We start from the raw sequence: 18,017 nt of genomic DNA, 5'->3' as shown, positions 1-18,017 counted from the left end.
ATGGGAAACGGAGGATGAAGGAAGGTAAAAAAGTTGGGAATGAGGTAGAGAAAGAACATGATGAGGAAAGGAGAGAAGGGAGGATGAGACAGAGGGCAGGGAGGTTAAAAGGAAGAAGAGAAGAGAGCAGAACAATAGAGAGATCCAGTTAATTGTGAAGGGCCAACGAGCACACACAAGAGAGAGGAGGGTGAGAGAGAGAGTGAGAGGAAAAGAGAGACAATAAAAAACGTTGCTCACTGACACACACCCACGCACGCACACTTACCGCAGCATCGTGTACACTCTGTAGGGCAGAGCAGTGTTAGACACAGTCAGTGAGGAGAGCACAGGTGGTGGTGTTTCATACTATACAGTCTACAGGCTATTAGCCTGTGTTCCAAATGCCACCCTAATCTCTACAAAATGCATTACTTTTGACCAGAGCCCTAAAATATGGGATCTGGTCAAAAGCAGTGCACTACAAAGGGAAAAGGGTGCCATGTGGTCTTATACTACCACACTACCGATGCCACACTAAAGCTTTTCAGATACAGTATAACGCAACATATTCCACTACTAAACACTACTACGCTTCTATGCTAACCACACACACACACACACACACACACACACACACACACACACACACACACACACACACACACACACACACACACACACACACACACACACACACACACACACACACACACACACACACACACACACACACACACCACACACCTCTTAGTGTGTGTGTTCCTCTCTTACACTCATATACTCAGTCAGTAACCAACAGACTTGATGACACCAGACAACACACTGCTACAGTCTTACAGTAACCAACAGACAACACACTGCTACAGTCTTACAGTAACCAACAGACAACACACTGCTACAGTCTTACAGTAACCAACAGACAACACACTGCTACAGTCTTACAGTAACCAACAGACAACACACTGCTACAGTCTTACAGTAACCAACAGACAACACACTGCTACAGTCTTACAGTAACCAACAGACAACACACTGCTACAGTCTTACAGTAACCAACAGACAACACACTGCTACAGTCTTACAGTAACCAACAGACAACACACTGCTACAGTCTAACAGTAACCAACAGACAACACACTGCTACAGTCTTACAGTAACCAACAGACAACACACTGCTACAGTCTCACAGTAACCAACAGACAACACACTGCTACAGTCTTACAGTAACCAACAGACAACACACTGCTACAGTCTTACAGTAACCAACAGACAACACACTGCTACAGTCTTACAGTAACCAACAGACAACACACTGCTACAGTCTAACAGTAACCACCAGACAACACACTGCTACAGTCTAACAGTAACCAACAGACAACACACTGCTACAGTCTAACAGTAACCAACAGACAACACACTGCTACAGTCTAACAGTAACCACCAGACAACACACTGCTACAGTCTTACAGTAACCAACAGACAACACACTGCTACAGTCTTACAGTAACCAACAGACAACACACTGCTACAGTCTAACAGTAACCAACAGACAACACACTGCTACAGTCTTACAGTAACCAACAGACAACACACTGCTACAGTCTTACAGTAACCAACAGACAACACACTGCTACAGTCTAACAGTAACCAACAGACAACACACTGCTACAGTCTTACAGTAACCAACAGACAACACACTGCTACAGTCTTACAGTAACCAACAGACAACACACTGCTACAGTCTTACAGTAACCAACAGACAACACACTGCTACCGTCTTACAGTAACCAACAGACAACACACTGCTACAGTCTTACAGTAACCAACAGACAACACACTGCTACAGTCTAACAGTAACCAACAGACAACACACTGCTACAGTCTTACAGTAACCAACAGACAACACACTGCTACAGTCTTACAGTAACCAACAGACAACACACTGCTACAGTCTAACAGTAACCAACAGACAACACACTGCTACAGTCTAACAGTAACCAACAGACAACACACTGCTACAGTCTTACAGTAACCAACAGACAACACACTGCTACAGTCTAACAGTAACCAACAGACAACACACTGCTACAGTCTTACAGTAACCAACAGACAACACACTGCTACAGTCTAACAGTAACCAACAGACAACACACTGCTACAGTCTAACAGTAACCAACAGACAACACACTGCTACAGTCTAACAGTAACCAACAGACTTGATGACACCAGACCAGAGTGAGAGTACATGGTTTGATGACAATGTGGGTGAGTATGTGTGTGTGTGTGTGCATGCCAGTGTATGTGTGTGTATGACTGCAGCCAGATGCTTTATTGTACTGTGAACACGTAAACAAAACAGTTCCATGTGGGTGTGTGCGTGTGTTTTTCCTGCAAGATTCTGTCCTGGGGATTGCGGGACATTTTGGCGAAAGCTTTTCTTGAAATACACAGATGTTTGAGGTAAAAGAGGTACCACCTGTATTGTCCTTCTCAGTTCACACCCTCTCCCAACAAACCAAGACCTCTGGCCACAGCAGACAGCAGACAGACACACCAAGGCTACTATGGGAATGAGCATGGATAGGATGGATGTAATGGGGATGGGAAGCACACCAGGGGAAGGAGGGAGAAGGGGAGGGAGGATGTGAGATGAGGAGGGCTAGGCAAGTATGTGCTTTGTGGATGAAAGACGTATCCAGACTGCTCTGTTACCCAATATTTCCATGCTAATATTTCACTCTTTAAAGCAACAAGATCTGACTGTTCGACCAATTTGATTTCAGATTCAGACGTTTATCCACGTTTCTCAAAACGTCAAATTTCCAAGTTGGTCCAAATGTTACATTTCTAAATTGTTTTTGACACGGTCGATGGGTAGAGCCTCTTGGCAAGGCGCCTTGTGTCTGGTTAAATGTAGGCATTCATTTTGAATGGTTAAGGGTTTGGGATAGGGTTCAACATTAAAATAAATAGTGTCTAGCACTGGGATTGAACATGTGACCCTCTGACCCATCCCTAACACCCAAGCCTACTTGTTGGTAACAGTGCTCACAGTTGCCCTAGTGGCAGGTTTTGAAGGCATCTCCCAACGTCCTTGGGACATGGATGGAGGTTCAATTTCAAAGTGAATCTTGAGTGACCTGGCTGCTTTAAAGCTGGAATCCTTAATGGTGAAACTGACACGTCCGTTTATAACTTTACAACAACAAAGAAGTTACCACAAACATCGAATGCTGTTTTTTCCCCTCGGGCATCATTGCACGCGCGATAGAAGAGGGTAAAATGTACTGGAATTTTTGCTGCACTCCTCAGCTCGGCAACAAAATCAATAACAACGGACAATGGGGCTGTTTCCCCCTACTGTGGATTCCATCTTTCAGTTAGCATTAGCATATCTCCATGCTAATAGTTCATTATTTAAGTTAGCATTAGCGTACCTCCATGCTAATATTTAGCTCTTTAAATTAGCATTAAAATGCGCCACACTGTTATCACCACCCTGTTAAGAGTGTAAGGAAACTAGTTTTAAAGTGATACATCACTCCAAAATGTTTCTAAGACATATCACTTTATCAGTAGTAGTCTTAACAAACAGGGGCTTGACACACACACACAGACAGACACACTTTAACCCACACATTATATATATTTTTTGTATTATTACTTGTATTTTTGTAGTTGTATTGTTTGTATATGGTTGTATTTTAAATGTGTGTGGCTGTCCTTGTCTATCAGTGTATCACTGTTTTGTTACTTGTCATGTTTAGTGGTTTTGTGGACCCCAGGAAGAGTATCTGCTGCCTCCGCAAAAGCTAATGGGGATCCAAATAGCAGGGACCGAGAGACTGAAAAACAGCTTCTATCTCAAGGCCATCAGACTGTTAAACAGCCATCACTAACATTGAGTGGCTGCTGCCAACATACTGACTCTTCTCCAGCCACTTTAATAATGTAAAAAATGATGTAATAAATGTATCACTAGCCACTTTAAACAATGCCACTTCATATAATGTTTTCATACCCTACATTACTCATCTCATATGTATATACTGTACTCTATACCATCCACTGCATCTTGCCTATGCCGTTCTATACCATCACTCATTTCATATATTTTTTTAATGTACATATTCTTATTCATTCCTTTACACTTGTGTGTGTAAGGTAATTGTTGTGAAATTGTTAGGTTAGATTACTCGTTGGATATTACTGCATGGTCGGAACTAGAAGCACAAATACAGGTCAGAGTGGATAGTCAGAGCGAGGGAAAGGAGGAGGAGGACAGAGGGGAAAGAGTAGAGGGATGAGGAGGAGGAATGGAGGGTTTATGATGATGATGATGATGATGGGGATGAAGGTGCTCACTTGGTTGTCGTCTGAGAGGCGGGGCATGGAGATGGTCCGACCATGCCTGTCCATTCGCATTGGGTGACAGGGCTCAGTGTCCGAGTACCCGTCCCGCCCAATCTCTCTCATCTCTAGCGTCTGCAAAAAAGAGACCAGAGGGTGCGTGACCACTGCCGACTTGGAGCAGGAGTCTCAGAGCGAGGGGCCTTTTGATAGTTTTGGAATGAGTGAATCGTAAGTGATTCTATAATTGAATATAATTCTATGCTTTTGAACTATTCTGTAGTTAGTTGTGTAGTTCTTATTCAATAGATATATTGTCTTGTCTCCACTGGCCAACTTGGCTGTGAAGTAGCTATAAAATAAGGAAGCCTCTCCATTGTATGTCTGTTTATCTGGTCCTTAAACGGGCAGCAGGCAGCAGTATGTAGACATTTTTTCCCACAGAACCATAGATACTGTAACAGCGTCATGTACAGTGCATTCGAAAAGTTTTTAGAACCCATAACTTTTTACACATTTTGTTACGGTACAGCCTTATTCTAAAATGGATTTTTTTTCAAATGTATCCACATCAATCGACACACAATATCCCATAATGACAAAGCAAAAACAGGTTTTTATACATTTTAGCAAATGTATTAAAAATAAAAAACAGAAATACCTCATTTACATAAGTATTTAGACCCTTTGCTATGAGACTCGAAATTGAGCTCAGGTGCATCCTGTTTCCATTCATCATCCTTGAGATGTTTCTACAACTTCATTGGAGTCCACCTGTGGTAAATTCAATTGATTGCACATGATATGGAAAGGCACATAACTGTCTATATAATGTCCCACAGTTGACAGTGCATGTCAGAGCAAAATCCAAGCCATGAGGTCAAAGGAATTGTCTGTAGAGCTCCAAGACAGGATTGTGTCGAGGCACAGATCTGGAGAAGGGTATCAAAAAATGTCTGCAGCATTGAAGGTCCCCAAGATCATAGTGGCCTCCATCATTCTTAAATGGAAGAAGTTTGGAACCACCAAGACTCTTCCTAGAGCTGGCCACACAGACAAACTGAGCAATCGGGCGAGAAGAGCCTTGGTCAGGGAGGTGACCAAGAACCCGATGTTCACTCTGACAGAGCTCCAGAGTTCGTCTGTGGAGATGGAAGAACTTTCCAGAAGGACAACCATCTCTGCAGCACTCCACCAATCAGGCCTTTATGGTAAAGTGGCCAGGCGGAAGCCACTTCTCAGTAAAAGGCACATGACAGCCCGCTTGGTTGGCCAAAAGGCACCTAAAGACTCTCAGACCATGAGAAACAAGATTCTCTGGTCTGATGAAACCAAGATTGAACTTTTTGGCATGAATGCCAAGAGTCACGTCTAGAGGATACCTGGCACCATCCCTACGGTGAAGCATGGTGGTGGCAGCATCATGCTGTGGGGAGGTTTTCCAGTGGCAGGGACTGAGAGACTAGTCAGGATTGAGGGAAAGATGAATGAAGCAAAGTACAGAGAGATCCTTGATGAAAACCTGCTCCAGAGTGTTCAGGACCTCAGACTGGGGTGAAGGTTCACCTTCCAACAGGACAATGACCCTAAGCACACAGCCAAGACAACGCAGGAGTGGCTTCGGGAAAAGTCTCTGAATGTCCATGAGTGGCCCAGCCAGAGCCTGGACTTGAACCCAATCGAACATCTCTGGTGTCATGATGTGGCCCTCTTTGGGTATAGCGTGCCTTCCCCCTCTCTCTCTCCCCTACACCCAGGCTGCTGTTATCTCAGGTCGTAAATTCCTGGAGAGAATGGCCAGAGTATAAGAGAGAGTGAGTTTTCATAGAGAGAACAAAGGAATTTCTTTCACATCACAGAACTTGAGAACTGAACAATATTCATGCTCTGGAGAATGTATAAACGGTCGGTGAAGTAGCCAGCTACAAACTGGTCCGTTTTGTACAATTTTGTGAAACATTACCATAACTCTGTTTATATAAGAGTCTCAGTTGTGAGGCTTGCATCTAATTGTTGTCTAAAATGATTGAGTAAATATGAAACTATTTAATGTGATTTTAAATGTTTAATGAAGGAAACTCCAATTCCCTTGGGAGTTTAACTAAATCCTTGGCCCGTCCCATGAGCACAGACATTGATCTGGCATCATGGGACAACCCCTTTCTGCTCTTCCGAATATAACCCCCACCTTGGGAATTTATCTTGAGACCAAGCTTACCTAAATTATGAGAGGGCTAAGGTTTGAGCCCAGACCAGCTTACCTTGATAACCAAGAGGGCTAAGGTTTGAGTAGATTGCTGAATTCTTAACCTCTTGACGGTCGCCTAGGATAGGGGGCGCTAAAGCGATTTTTGAAAAAAAATGTGTGCCCATTTTAAACGGCCTCCTACTCAAACTCAGAAGTTAGGATAAGCATATAATTAATACTTGTGGATAGAAAACACCCTAAAGTTTCTAAAACTGTTTGAATGGTGTCTGAGTATAACAGAACTCAGTCAAAACCCCGAGACAGATCGTAACAGGAAGTGGAATTCTGAATTGCGGACTCAACTTCATCACTTTGCCTATAAATCACACCGTGAGCAATGGTTCATTGAGTACTTCCTATTGCTTCCACTAGATGTCCACAGTCTTTACAAAGTGGTTTGAGCCTTCTACTGTGAAAACTGACAGAATGAGAATCTGTGGAAAGTGGTCACATGGGGAGGGCCATCACCATTATGACGCCGGCGCCCCTGGCTACCCTCCCCTTTCGAAACGTTTTGAAAGACAATGCAATCGTCCCCCTTGAATGTTATTGGAGCTCTGGTTGAAAAAGGCCCTAAAGATTTATGTTATACAACGTTTGACATGTTTGAACGAACTTAAATTAAAAAAAATCTATTTTGGTAAGAGAGGAGTCCCGCGCACGACGGTACTTTTGGTGCAGCCTTCAGAACGCGCTAACAAGAAGACATAAAGGATTAACTTTTTCGAACGAAAATACATTTGTTGTGGACCTGGGATGCCTGGAAGTGCCTTCTGATGAAGATAATCAAAGGTAAGGGATTATTGACAATAGTATACAAGACTAGATTTGATATGCGATTGTTCCAAGATGGCGCTAACCTGTATTGCTAGCCTATTTTTCTGAGTATCGCATCCCCTTTTATCGCAAAGTGTGATTACCCAGTAAAGTTATTTTTAAATCTGGCATTGCAGGTGCTTTCAAGAGATGCTAATCTATAAATCTTAGAATGACAAAATTACATTTTATGTTTTATGTTCGAATAGTAATTTAGTAAATTGTAGCGCTGTTTCACCGGACGCATTTGAGGGAAAATAGTTAGTCAACGTCACGCGCCGATGTAAAATGCTGTTTTTATATATAAATATGAACTTTATCGAACAAAAGAATGCATGTATTGTGTAACATGATGTCCTAGGAGTGTCATCTGATGAAGATTGTCAAAGGTTAGTGCTGCATTTAGCTGTTTTTTGGTTATTTGTGATGCATGTGGTTGGTCTGAAAATGGCTATGTGAATACTTTGACGATATACTCCTCTAACATAACATAATCTAATGTTTTGCTTTTGCTGTAAAGCCTTTTTGAAATCGGACAACGTGGTTCGATTCAGGAGAGGTATATCTATAAAACGATATAACATAGTCCTATATTTGAAAACAAAAAAATATTACATTTTGTTACGCTAATGGCGATAGGATTTTTCGCTGGATGTCCGTCCCGCATACGGGACGAGCCCGTCAAGATTAACCATACCACGTGGTTAAACTCTGAGACTATCGATCCGACAGAATAAGAGCTACTCTTCAATACTAATTACTAGTCTGCAGCTAGAAATTAAGTACCCGTGAATGTGAAGGCCGACAACCGCCGAAACATCTATTCTATAACAACATTGTTGAATGTTACTCTGAACTATCCATTCTAACCACGGCAGAGAGAGAGGGAGGACAAACTCTCCAACAGAAACAAACTTTCCAACAGAGATCACGACGACACACTGAGCGTAAATATATATATTGATTGCAATTATTCCTGAATGAGTGAGCGTTCATGTGCAAAGGATTAGCATTTCAATTGTTATAATTATCAACTTTGTAGTCTCTTATCTGTCGCGCCCTTCTCAGTCCCTCTGTCTAACAAGTCGCCATGCCGGTTTAGCCCACTAGGGCACATTCCCCTATCATTTCCTTGTAACCATATCTACTTGTTTGTTTGTGCATTTCTGTGATTATTTAGTTAGTTAATAAATAAATGATTGAGACAATTGATGTATGGATGACTCATAGTGAAGACTGGGTTTGTGCAGATAACCAACAATTTACGACGTTTGGAGTGAGACTAATGTGAGGTAAAGAATAATTCATTAATTAGAAGACTAATTGATCAGATATTAAAATATCTGAAAGTTATATTAGGAAAATTCTAACTTTGTAATCTGAATATTTTCCTTGGTGCCCCGACTCCTAGTTAATTACATTTAACTGATTAGTTAATCACGTAATAATAATTACAGAGAATTGATTTGATAAACTAAACAGCCTTCAGTTTTATGATGCCAAAGACACGACACTGGAGAGACCTGAAAATAGCTGTGCAGCGACGCTCCCCATCCAACCTGACAGAGCTTGAGAGGATCTGCAGAGAAGAATGGGAGAAATTCCCCAAATACAAGTGTGCCAAGCTTGTAGTGTCATACCCCCAAAAACTTGAGGCTGTAATCACTGCCAAAGGTGCCTCAACAAAGTACTGAGTAAATGGAATACTTATGTGATATTTCTGGGGTTTATTTATTTATACATTTGTAAAAATAAAAAAGAAACAGTTTATCCTTTGTCATTATGGGCTATTGTGTGTAGATTGATGAAGGGGGAAAAAACTATTTAATCCATTTTAGAATAAGGCTGTAACGTAACAAAATGTGTAAAAACTCAAAGGGTCTGAATATTTTCCGAATGCACTGTCTCTCTATGTTTTTATACAGTATAACAAAACACACAAAACATGCATATCTATGGTTCTTCACTAATTTGACTGAGAGAGATGAGACCAGGGTGGGCTTGGCACAGTCCAACAGGTAGAGAGAGTGGGGGGAGCCCATCTACCACCCACCTGTAGGCCCAAGACTTGGTTTGAGCCAGGGGGCAGTGAGGATGGGCCAAGAGATGCATGAGAGTGTTGGAGAGAGACGCGAGAGAGTGAGAGAGGACAGAAAGAGAGTGTGTCAGTAAGGGGTGGGAGGTTGAACATAGTTACTTCACTGAGTGAAACGTAGATATAGGGAGAGTGAGATAGATTGACGAGGAAGACCTTGAGCGGGGCGACACAAACAGTCCAAAAGTTGACTCAGAGCAGCACAGCTGAGAGGGGTGGAATATTGTCCATCTCTTGACCAATCAAGCCCTTCTCAGTGAATCACCAGGATAAATACAGGCTGACTAGCAGTATTGACAGTCATTTCCTTCTACCAGTTAGGAATAAGGATGAAATATATACCAATGGAGTGACATTCTCCAGAAAAGGATCATGTGTTGTCAACAACTTACCAGAATATAAGCTTTACAGATATCTTTAAAACACGCGCCAATCCTGCATTGCATGACTGTAAGTTATCATTTAGTGTAGAGTATATGACATCATCATGTTTACTCCTATAGGACACAATGGAACAACTGTAGGCCTATACACTAACAGCCACTGTACTGTCCCAAAACCTCAATAGAATCACAGTCGGGCCTCAGTTTGTGCGGTTACTGCGTTACCACGGTGAACTGCGTGTGTTTGTTATATGTTTGTGCTGCGTTACCTGGGGGTTGTGTCTGTTGTCATGGAGATGGTCGGGGTAGGGTCTCTCTGGGCTCCAGTTGCCCGTCTTGTTAAACATCTCCTGAGCTTTAGCTGTCACCCACGACTGGCTCTCTGTCATCCCACCCTCTGGAGGTCTGGTACACACAAGCACTCGCACACACACACACACAAGCACTCACACACACACACACGCGCACACACACACACACACACACACACACACACACACACACACACACACACACACACACACACACACACACACACACACACACACACACACACACACACACACACACACACACACACACACACACAGAGAGACAGGCACGAATGCACACATGGAGGATGTTAGTGGCTTATATACTGTAACGAAAACCCAGATATGCATGCACGCACTCATGAACACACACACACACACACACACACCTCAAATACATACACCTACTCAATCACACGGTATACATAGGTATACATGCATATGTATGTTTGTGAATACACACAGTCACACACACACAGACTAAAACACACACTCAAATAAAACCACACTATCTCTTCGATAATTACAAATACAGTACAAACACACAGACACAGGTCTGACGGCACCAGAGAAATAAGCACACAGAGACACACAGAGAAGGAGAAGGAGAAGGAAGACAGAGACACACAGAGAAGGAGAAGGAGAAGGAAGACAGAGACACACAGAGAAGGAGAAGGAGAAGGAAGACAGAGACACACAGAGAAGGAGAAGGAGAAGGAAGACAGAGACACACAGAGAAGGAGAAGGAGAAGGAAGACAGAGAGACACACAGAGAAGGAGAAGGAGAAGGAAGACAGAGACACACAGAGAAGAAGAAGGAGAAGGAAGACAGAGACACACAGAGAAGGAGAAGGAGAAGGAAGACAGAGAGACACACAGAGAAGGAGAAGGAGAAGGAAGACAGAGACACACAGAGAAGGAGAAGGAGAAGGAAGACAGAGAGACACACAGAGAAGGAGAAGGAGAAGGAAGACAGAGACACACAGAGAAGGAGAAGGAGAAGGAAGACAGAGACACACAGAGAAGGAGAAGGAGAAGGAAGACAGAGAGACACACAGAGAAGGAGAAGGAGAAGGAAGACAGAGACACACAGAGAAGGAGAAGGAAGACAGAGACACACAGAGAAGGAGAAGGAGAAGGAAGACAGAGAGACACACAGAGAATGAGAAGGAGAAGGAAGACAGAGACACACAGAGAAGGAGAAGGAGAAGGAAGACAGAGACACACAGAGAAGGAGAAGGAGAAGGAAGACAGAGAGACACACAGAGAAGGAGAAGGAAGACAGAGAGACACACAGAGAAGGAGAAGGAAGACAGAGAGACACACAGAGAAGGAGAAGGAAGACAGAGAGACACACATAGAAGGAGAAGGAAGACAGAGAGACACACAGAGAAGGAAGACAGAGACACACAGAGAAGGAAGACAGACACACAGAGAAGGAAGACAGAGAGACACACAGAGAAGGAGAAGGAAGACAGAGAGACACACAGAGAAGGAGAAGGAAGACAGAGAGACACACAGAGAAGGAGAAGGAAGACAGAGAGACACACAGAGAAGGAAGACAGAGACACACAGAGAAGGAAGACAGACACACAGAGAAGGAAGACAGAGAGACACAGAGAAGGAAGACAGAGAGACAAGGAAGACAGAGACACACAGAGAAGGAAGACAGAGACACACAGAGAAGGAAGACAGACACACAGAGAAGGAAGACAGAGAGACACAGAGAAGGAAGACAGAGAGACAAGGAAGACAGAGACACACAGAGAAGGAAGACAGAGACACACAGAGAAGGAAGACAGAGACACACAGAGAAGGAAGACAGAGACACACAGAGAAGGAAGACAGATAGAGTCATTGGGGAAGGCAGCAGCTAAAAAGGCCAAACCGTGTAGAAACAGAAGAAACAGACCCCATGAGAGACATTTACAAAGTGTTTGTATGTGCAGGTTATATGCTTGTAATAATAATTGGCAGGGGGGGGGGGGGTGCTGCTTATATTTGTCCTGTTAGATACAAGTGTGTAATACAAGTGTTTTTTGTTGTTGTTGCATATCCCAACTGCCCCTGAGACACCCGCAGAGAGTGGGGTCACGGCAGGGTCGTCATTGTACAGCACCCCTGGAGGAATTAGGGGTAAGTGCCTTGCTCAAGTCACACTTTTTTTCTCACCTTATCGGCTCCAGTATTCAAACCAGCAATCTTTTGGTTGCTGGCACAGTGCTCTAACCTCGAGGCTACCTGCCTCCATACCTGCATATGTGAGTATGAGTATATGTATTCTACTGTATGTATGCATACTGTGAGTGTTGGCATGCTTACGTATGTATGTATTTGTATATGTACATATCATGTATGCATATGTATAACCCATCACTACTACTCACATGCTGTTAGGGTCATGCTGGGTGTGTGTGCATGCGTGTGTGTGTGTGACAGATAAAGAGAGAACGAGTGTGTACGGTTCTACTCACATGCTGTTGGGGTCGTGCTGTGTGGCGGGGAGGCCGTTGACCCCTGGCATCCCTCCTCCCGTCCCGTCGGGGCCTCCCCCTTCTCCTCCCCCGGGGGAGGGCGGCTCCATGCGCTGAAACATTAACGGTGTTCGGTTCTGTGTGAGATACAACATGGCCTCGGGCTGGCATCAGACACACTCAGGCAGGGACACACACACACACACACACCTACATCTGTGTGTAGGTGTGTATACCCACACATCACACACACACAGAGGAAAGGAGAGGATGCACCGCAGCATGCTCCCACCAGGTGGCACAATAGGGTAAAGTAATGGTTTAGAGGTTAGAAGTTGCCTAGAGTGGGAAATTGAAGCTCTGGAGAAGGGCGGATGTGCAGGCTTTTGTTCCAGCCCAGCACTAAGTATATATAATAGTCACCACTAAACTAGCTTCAGTTTTTCAATACTAGCCAATAACAATTTAAACTTCTTCCACCAACATAAAAATTATTCTGGACTGCCTAAGCAAGTCACACAATTTTTCGTGAAAAATGACCCTTTCTAGTTGGTTATTAATTAATTAGTGTCTAAATTGAGGACTCTCTGATTATTTGACTGAAACAAATACTTTGGCCCTCCAGAGTTAGAATTGCCCACCCCTGCTTTAACCACAGATCTAGGATCAGATTACCATAACCATCTGATAACCTTCACCATTAGGAGAATTAAGACCTGATCTGATCCTGGGTCAGTCAGTGCTTAGTGGCAACCACAGCCATATATTTAAGCAATAAGGCCCGAGGAGGTGTGGTATATGGCCAATATACAACGGCTAAGGGGTGTGTCCAGGCACTCCGTGTTGTGACATGCATAAGAACAGCCCTTAGCCGTGGTATATTGGCCATATATCACAAACCGCTGAGGTGCCTTATTGCTATTATAAACTGGTTATCAAAGTAATTAGAGCAGTAAAAATAATTGTTTTGTCATACCTGTGGTATACAGTCTGATATACCACGGCTGTCAGACAATCACCATTCAGGGCTTGAACCACCCAGTTTATAAATGTATATATACCTGGGTTAGGGTCAATTCCATTTCAATCAATTCATTAAGTTCCAATTCCACATTTTCCTCATTGAAAAACATTGAAGAGAATTGCGATTTCACTGTACTTCCTGAATTGACTGCAATTGAAATGGAATTGAACCCAACCCTGATATATACACACAGTGCTTTCAGAAGGTATTCACACCCCTTGACTTTTTCCACATTTTTTTATGTTACAGCCTGCATTTAAAATGTATTAAACTGGCCTACACATAATACCCTATAATATCAAAGTGGAATTATGTTTTTTGAAACTTTTATAAATGAATACAAAATTAAAAGCTGGGATGTTTTGAATCAATAAGTATTCAACCCCTTTGGTATGGCAACCTAAATAAGTTCAGGAGTAAAAATGTAATTAAGAAGTCACATAATAAGTTGCATGGAATCACTCTGTGTGCAATAATAGTGTTTAACATGATTTTTGTATGACTACCTCATCTCTGTACACCAAACATACAATTATCTGTAAGGTCCCTCAGTCAAGCAATGAATTTCAACACAGATTCAACCACAAAGACCAGGGAGGTTTTCCAGTGCCTCGCAAAGAATGGCACCTATTGGTAGATTTGTAAACATGTATCCCTTTGAGCATGGTGAAGTTATTAATTACACTTTGGATGGTGTATCAATACACCCAGTCACTACAAAGATACAGGCGTCCTTCCTAACTCGGTTGCCGGAGAGGAAAGAAACTGCTTAGGCATTTCACCATGAGGCCAATTGTGACTTTAAAACAGTTACAGAGTTTAATGGCTGTCATAGGAGAAAACTGAGGATGAATCAACAACATTGTAGTTACTTCACAATACTAACCTAAATGACAGAGTGAAAAGAAGGAAGCCTGTACAGAATAAAAAATATTCCAAAACATGCATCCTGTATGCAATAAGGCACTAAAGTAAAACCGCAAAAAATATGGCAAAGAAATTAACTTTATATCCGGAATATAAAGTGTTATGTTCAGGGCAAATCCAACACAACACATCACTGAGTACAACTCTTCATATTTTCAAGTACGGTGGTCGCTGCATCATGTTATGGGTATGCTTGTCATAGGCAAGGACTAGGGAGTTTTTTTATACAAATTACCGGAATAGAGCTAAGCACAGGCAAATTCCTAGAGGAACACCTGGTTCAGTCTGCTTTCCAACAGATATTGAGAGACAAATTCACCTTTCAGCAGGACAATAACCTAAAACACAAGGCCAAATATTCAATGGAGTTGTTTACCAAGACGACATTGAATGTTCCTGAGTGGCCTAGTTACAGTTTTTGACTTAAAGCGGCTTGAAAATCTTCGTCAAGACTTGAGAATGGCTGTCTAGCAATGATCAACAACCAACTTGACCAAAGCTTGAAGAATTGTTTTAAGTATTGTACAATCCAGGTGTGCAAAGCTCTTAGAGACTTACCAGAAAGACTCACAGCTGTAATTGCTGCCAAAGGTGATTCTAACATGTATTGACTCAGGGGTGTGAATACTTATGTAAATTTGATATTTCAATATAAAAATGTTAATACATTTGCAAACATTTCTAAAAACATGTTTTCACTTTGTCATTATGGGGTTGAAAAAAATATATACTTAATCAATTTAGAATTCAGGCTGTAACACAACAAAAATGTGGAATAAGTCAAGGGGTTTGAATACTTTCTGAAGGCACTGTATATGGCTCTGGAGGAAAATTCTACTTCCTCTGTCAAAACAGCTCCTCAGCAGTCCTTTTTGTTGTTTCGCCCATATATGGAGTGTGGCGGGAGCAGGGAGGTCTTCCATTGGCTGGTCTGTGGTGGTGTCGATGGCTACATGACTACAGATGCCGTCATGTTCATCCAAACCAAAAGCTAAAATGTTAACGGTTAAATGAATGGGAGTGAACCCGGGTTGTAGCGTACTCGCTAACAGTGAATTCTTCTGGGAATTTTTTTTAATATACTAACAAGTGAAATGGGATATGGAGGACGAGGTACAAAACTAGTGCACTATTTTCCCTAGAAAGCACGTTCATGAATACCACTGAAGATTCACAGAGACGGTTTTGTTACATGAGCGTCCAATGGTTACATCAGGAACCTCAGCTCAACATCCAAACAACCAACCAGAGATGACGGAATACACAGACAGGAGCACACAGAGAGGGGAGAAGGGTTCTGGTTAGACAGGCCTGATGAAAGTCAACCTAGATTGACCAATCAGGGAGGGTTTGAGAAGTCAAGGTCCCGCCCCCCTCCTGGAAGAACAAATCGAGTCAGAGGGACAAGGGGATGGATGGACAGACAGATCGATAGACAGGGAGAGAAAGACGGAGGGAGAAGGAGGGAATATGCAAAAGAGTGATAGAGGAGTGACATAGATAGTGAGTGATACATAACAAAATGTATAGAAAGGTACAGACCTGGGGCAGGCACAGAGAGACATGGTAAACAGTGGTAGAAAGACAGATTACAACAGTGAAAAGACAGGCAGTAAAACAGTGGTAGGAAAAGACAATAGGAAAGACTGTATATATATATATATATAAATAATAAACTATAGAAATTGGAGAATAGATTAAGACATAATGAAAGGTAGTATAACAGTTGTAGGGAGGAGGGAAGGAGGGAAGGAAGGAAGAAAAGAAAGGCAGAGTAAAGGAAAGAAGGTGGGAAAGATTGAAGGAGAGATGGCGGGAAGGTGCAAAAGATTGAAGGAGGGAATAAGGAGAGAAGAGCAGGAGTGATGGACATAAAGAAAGGAATTAAGGAGGGAAAGAGTACAGCTGAGAAATGAAAGAGGGAAGAAGGGAGGAGGGATAGACAGAAAGACATAGTTTGTTGTTGTGCACCACAGGCCAGCTGGTGATGTTGAGAAGGAGGAGCCTGTATGGAACTGGACCGTCAGTGCAACCAATGAGATGACAGCATTCAGGAGGATCATACCAACTCATAGACGGGGTCTAAAATATCGTACACTCCATTCACCTAGGGCCCGATTGAGACTTGTGATAAGTAGACTTAACATGGACTTAAGTCAATAAAACATGGACATAAGTCAACATTTTTTTACTTAAGTCCATGTTAAGTCAACTTATCTCATGTCTGAAAAGCGTCCCTACTGAATACCCACAGATCCTTAACCCCGCCTCATGGACTTGATCTTGGATAGAATAAGACGGGTGCCAATTCTGTTTCTTAAAACATCCAAGAAAACATCTAAGAAACTTTTGGGGTGAACCATTACTTTAACTTCAGCCTCTAAAGGCAGATAGAAACCATTCAAAGCTGTGGATTGCAGCACTGGAGCCACAGGAGCAATGGGGTATCCCGGGGAATGGAGAAATGGTGTTAGAGAAACAGTGGGGTATCCCGGGGAATGGAGAAATGGTGTTAGAGAATCAGTGGGGTATCCCGGGGAATGGAGAAATGGTGTTAGAGAAACAGTGGGGTATCCCGGGGAATGGAGAAATGGTGTTAGAGAAACAGTGGGGTATCCCAGGGAATGGAGAAATGGTGTTAGAGAAACCGTGCACATCACATTAAGAGGTAGTGCATTTACACAGCATTCATAGACAACAGGAGTCCATACGTACATTGGCCATGTTGTATCATTATTATTCATATCAATTTCAAAACAAAACAATTGCAATTTGACAGTTTAAAACATCCCCCCCCTTCTCCTCACCACTACACCCTTTATCCCCTCATGCTTTAAAAGGGGAGGAGTTCAAAGAAGGCCTTCAAGGGGCAATCTGAGATTGAGTTGTATTGTTTGAACTGCAGATTGCCCCTTTAAGTAAATATAAAAGTGGTGGGTATGAGGGGGGTAAAATAATGGGTAGGAGGGGGATATAGTAATGATAGAGTAAAGGTAAAGAGATAGCGAGTGGAAGAGCCAGGCTGGGTATCAGCCTACGATAGCCATCCATCATGCTAACTGGGAAACAGGCAGAAACAGCCTGGTGCCAGAGTAGAGAGAGAGAGAGGTAACTGGAGTTAGCATGCTACAGGGGTAACCCAGGACCAGGCAGAAACAGCCTGGTGCCGGAGTAGAGAGAGAGAGGTAACTGGAGTTAGCATGCTACAGGGGTAACCCAGGACCAGGCAGAAACAGCCTGGTGCCAGAGTAGAGAGAGAGAGAGGTAACTGGAGTTAGCATGCTACAGGGGTAACCCAGGACCAGGCAGAAACAGCCTGGTGCCGGAGTAGAGAGAGAGAGGTAACTGGAGTTAGCATGCTACAGGGGTAACCCAGGACCAGGCAGAAACAGCCTGGTGCCAGAGTA

The 18,017-nt window shown here is 42.9% G+C and overlaps 1 protein-coding gene across 10 annotated transcripts in view; it reads right to left on the bottom strand.

Moving 5' to 3' along the window:
• LOC106594976 (voltage-dependent P/Q-type calcium channel subunit alpha-1A) overlaps positions 1–18,017 on the bottom strand; it is a 133,060-nt gene that overhangs the window by 18,536 nt on the left and 96,507 nt on the right. For 7 of the 10 annotated variants that reach the window (XM_082966232.1, XM_082966235.1, XM_082966239.1 and 4 more), the window contains 4 exons: positions 12,660–12,796; positions 10,144–10,279; positions 4,348–4,467; positions 269–286 (listed from right to left, as the gene is read on the bottom strand). In XM_082966232.1, coding sequence (XP_082822358.1) covers positions 269–286; positions 4,348–4,467; positions 10,144–10,279; positions 12,660–12,796 — 411 coding nt within the window. The remainder of the gene's footprint in view (positions 1–268; positions 287–4,347; positions 4,468–10,143; positions 10,280–12,659; positions 12,797–18,017) is intronic. The other 3 variants (XM_082966238.1, XM_082966241.1, XM_082966249.1) reach the window with 3 other exon arrangements.

This window comes from Salmo salar, chromosome 02 (genome assembly GCF_965601325.2).
Source record: "Salmo salar chromosome 02, fSalSal1, whole genome shotgun sequence".
Lineage (NCBI taxonomy): Eukaryota > Metazoa > Chordata > Actinopteri > Salmoniformes > Salmonidae > Salmo > Salmo salar.
The sequence above is the reverse complement of the archived record's forward strand: the minus strand, read 5'-3'. Positions and strand labels throughout refer to the sequence as shown.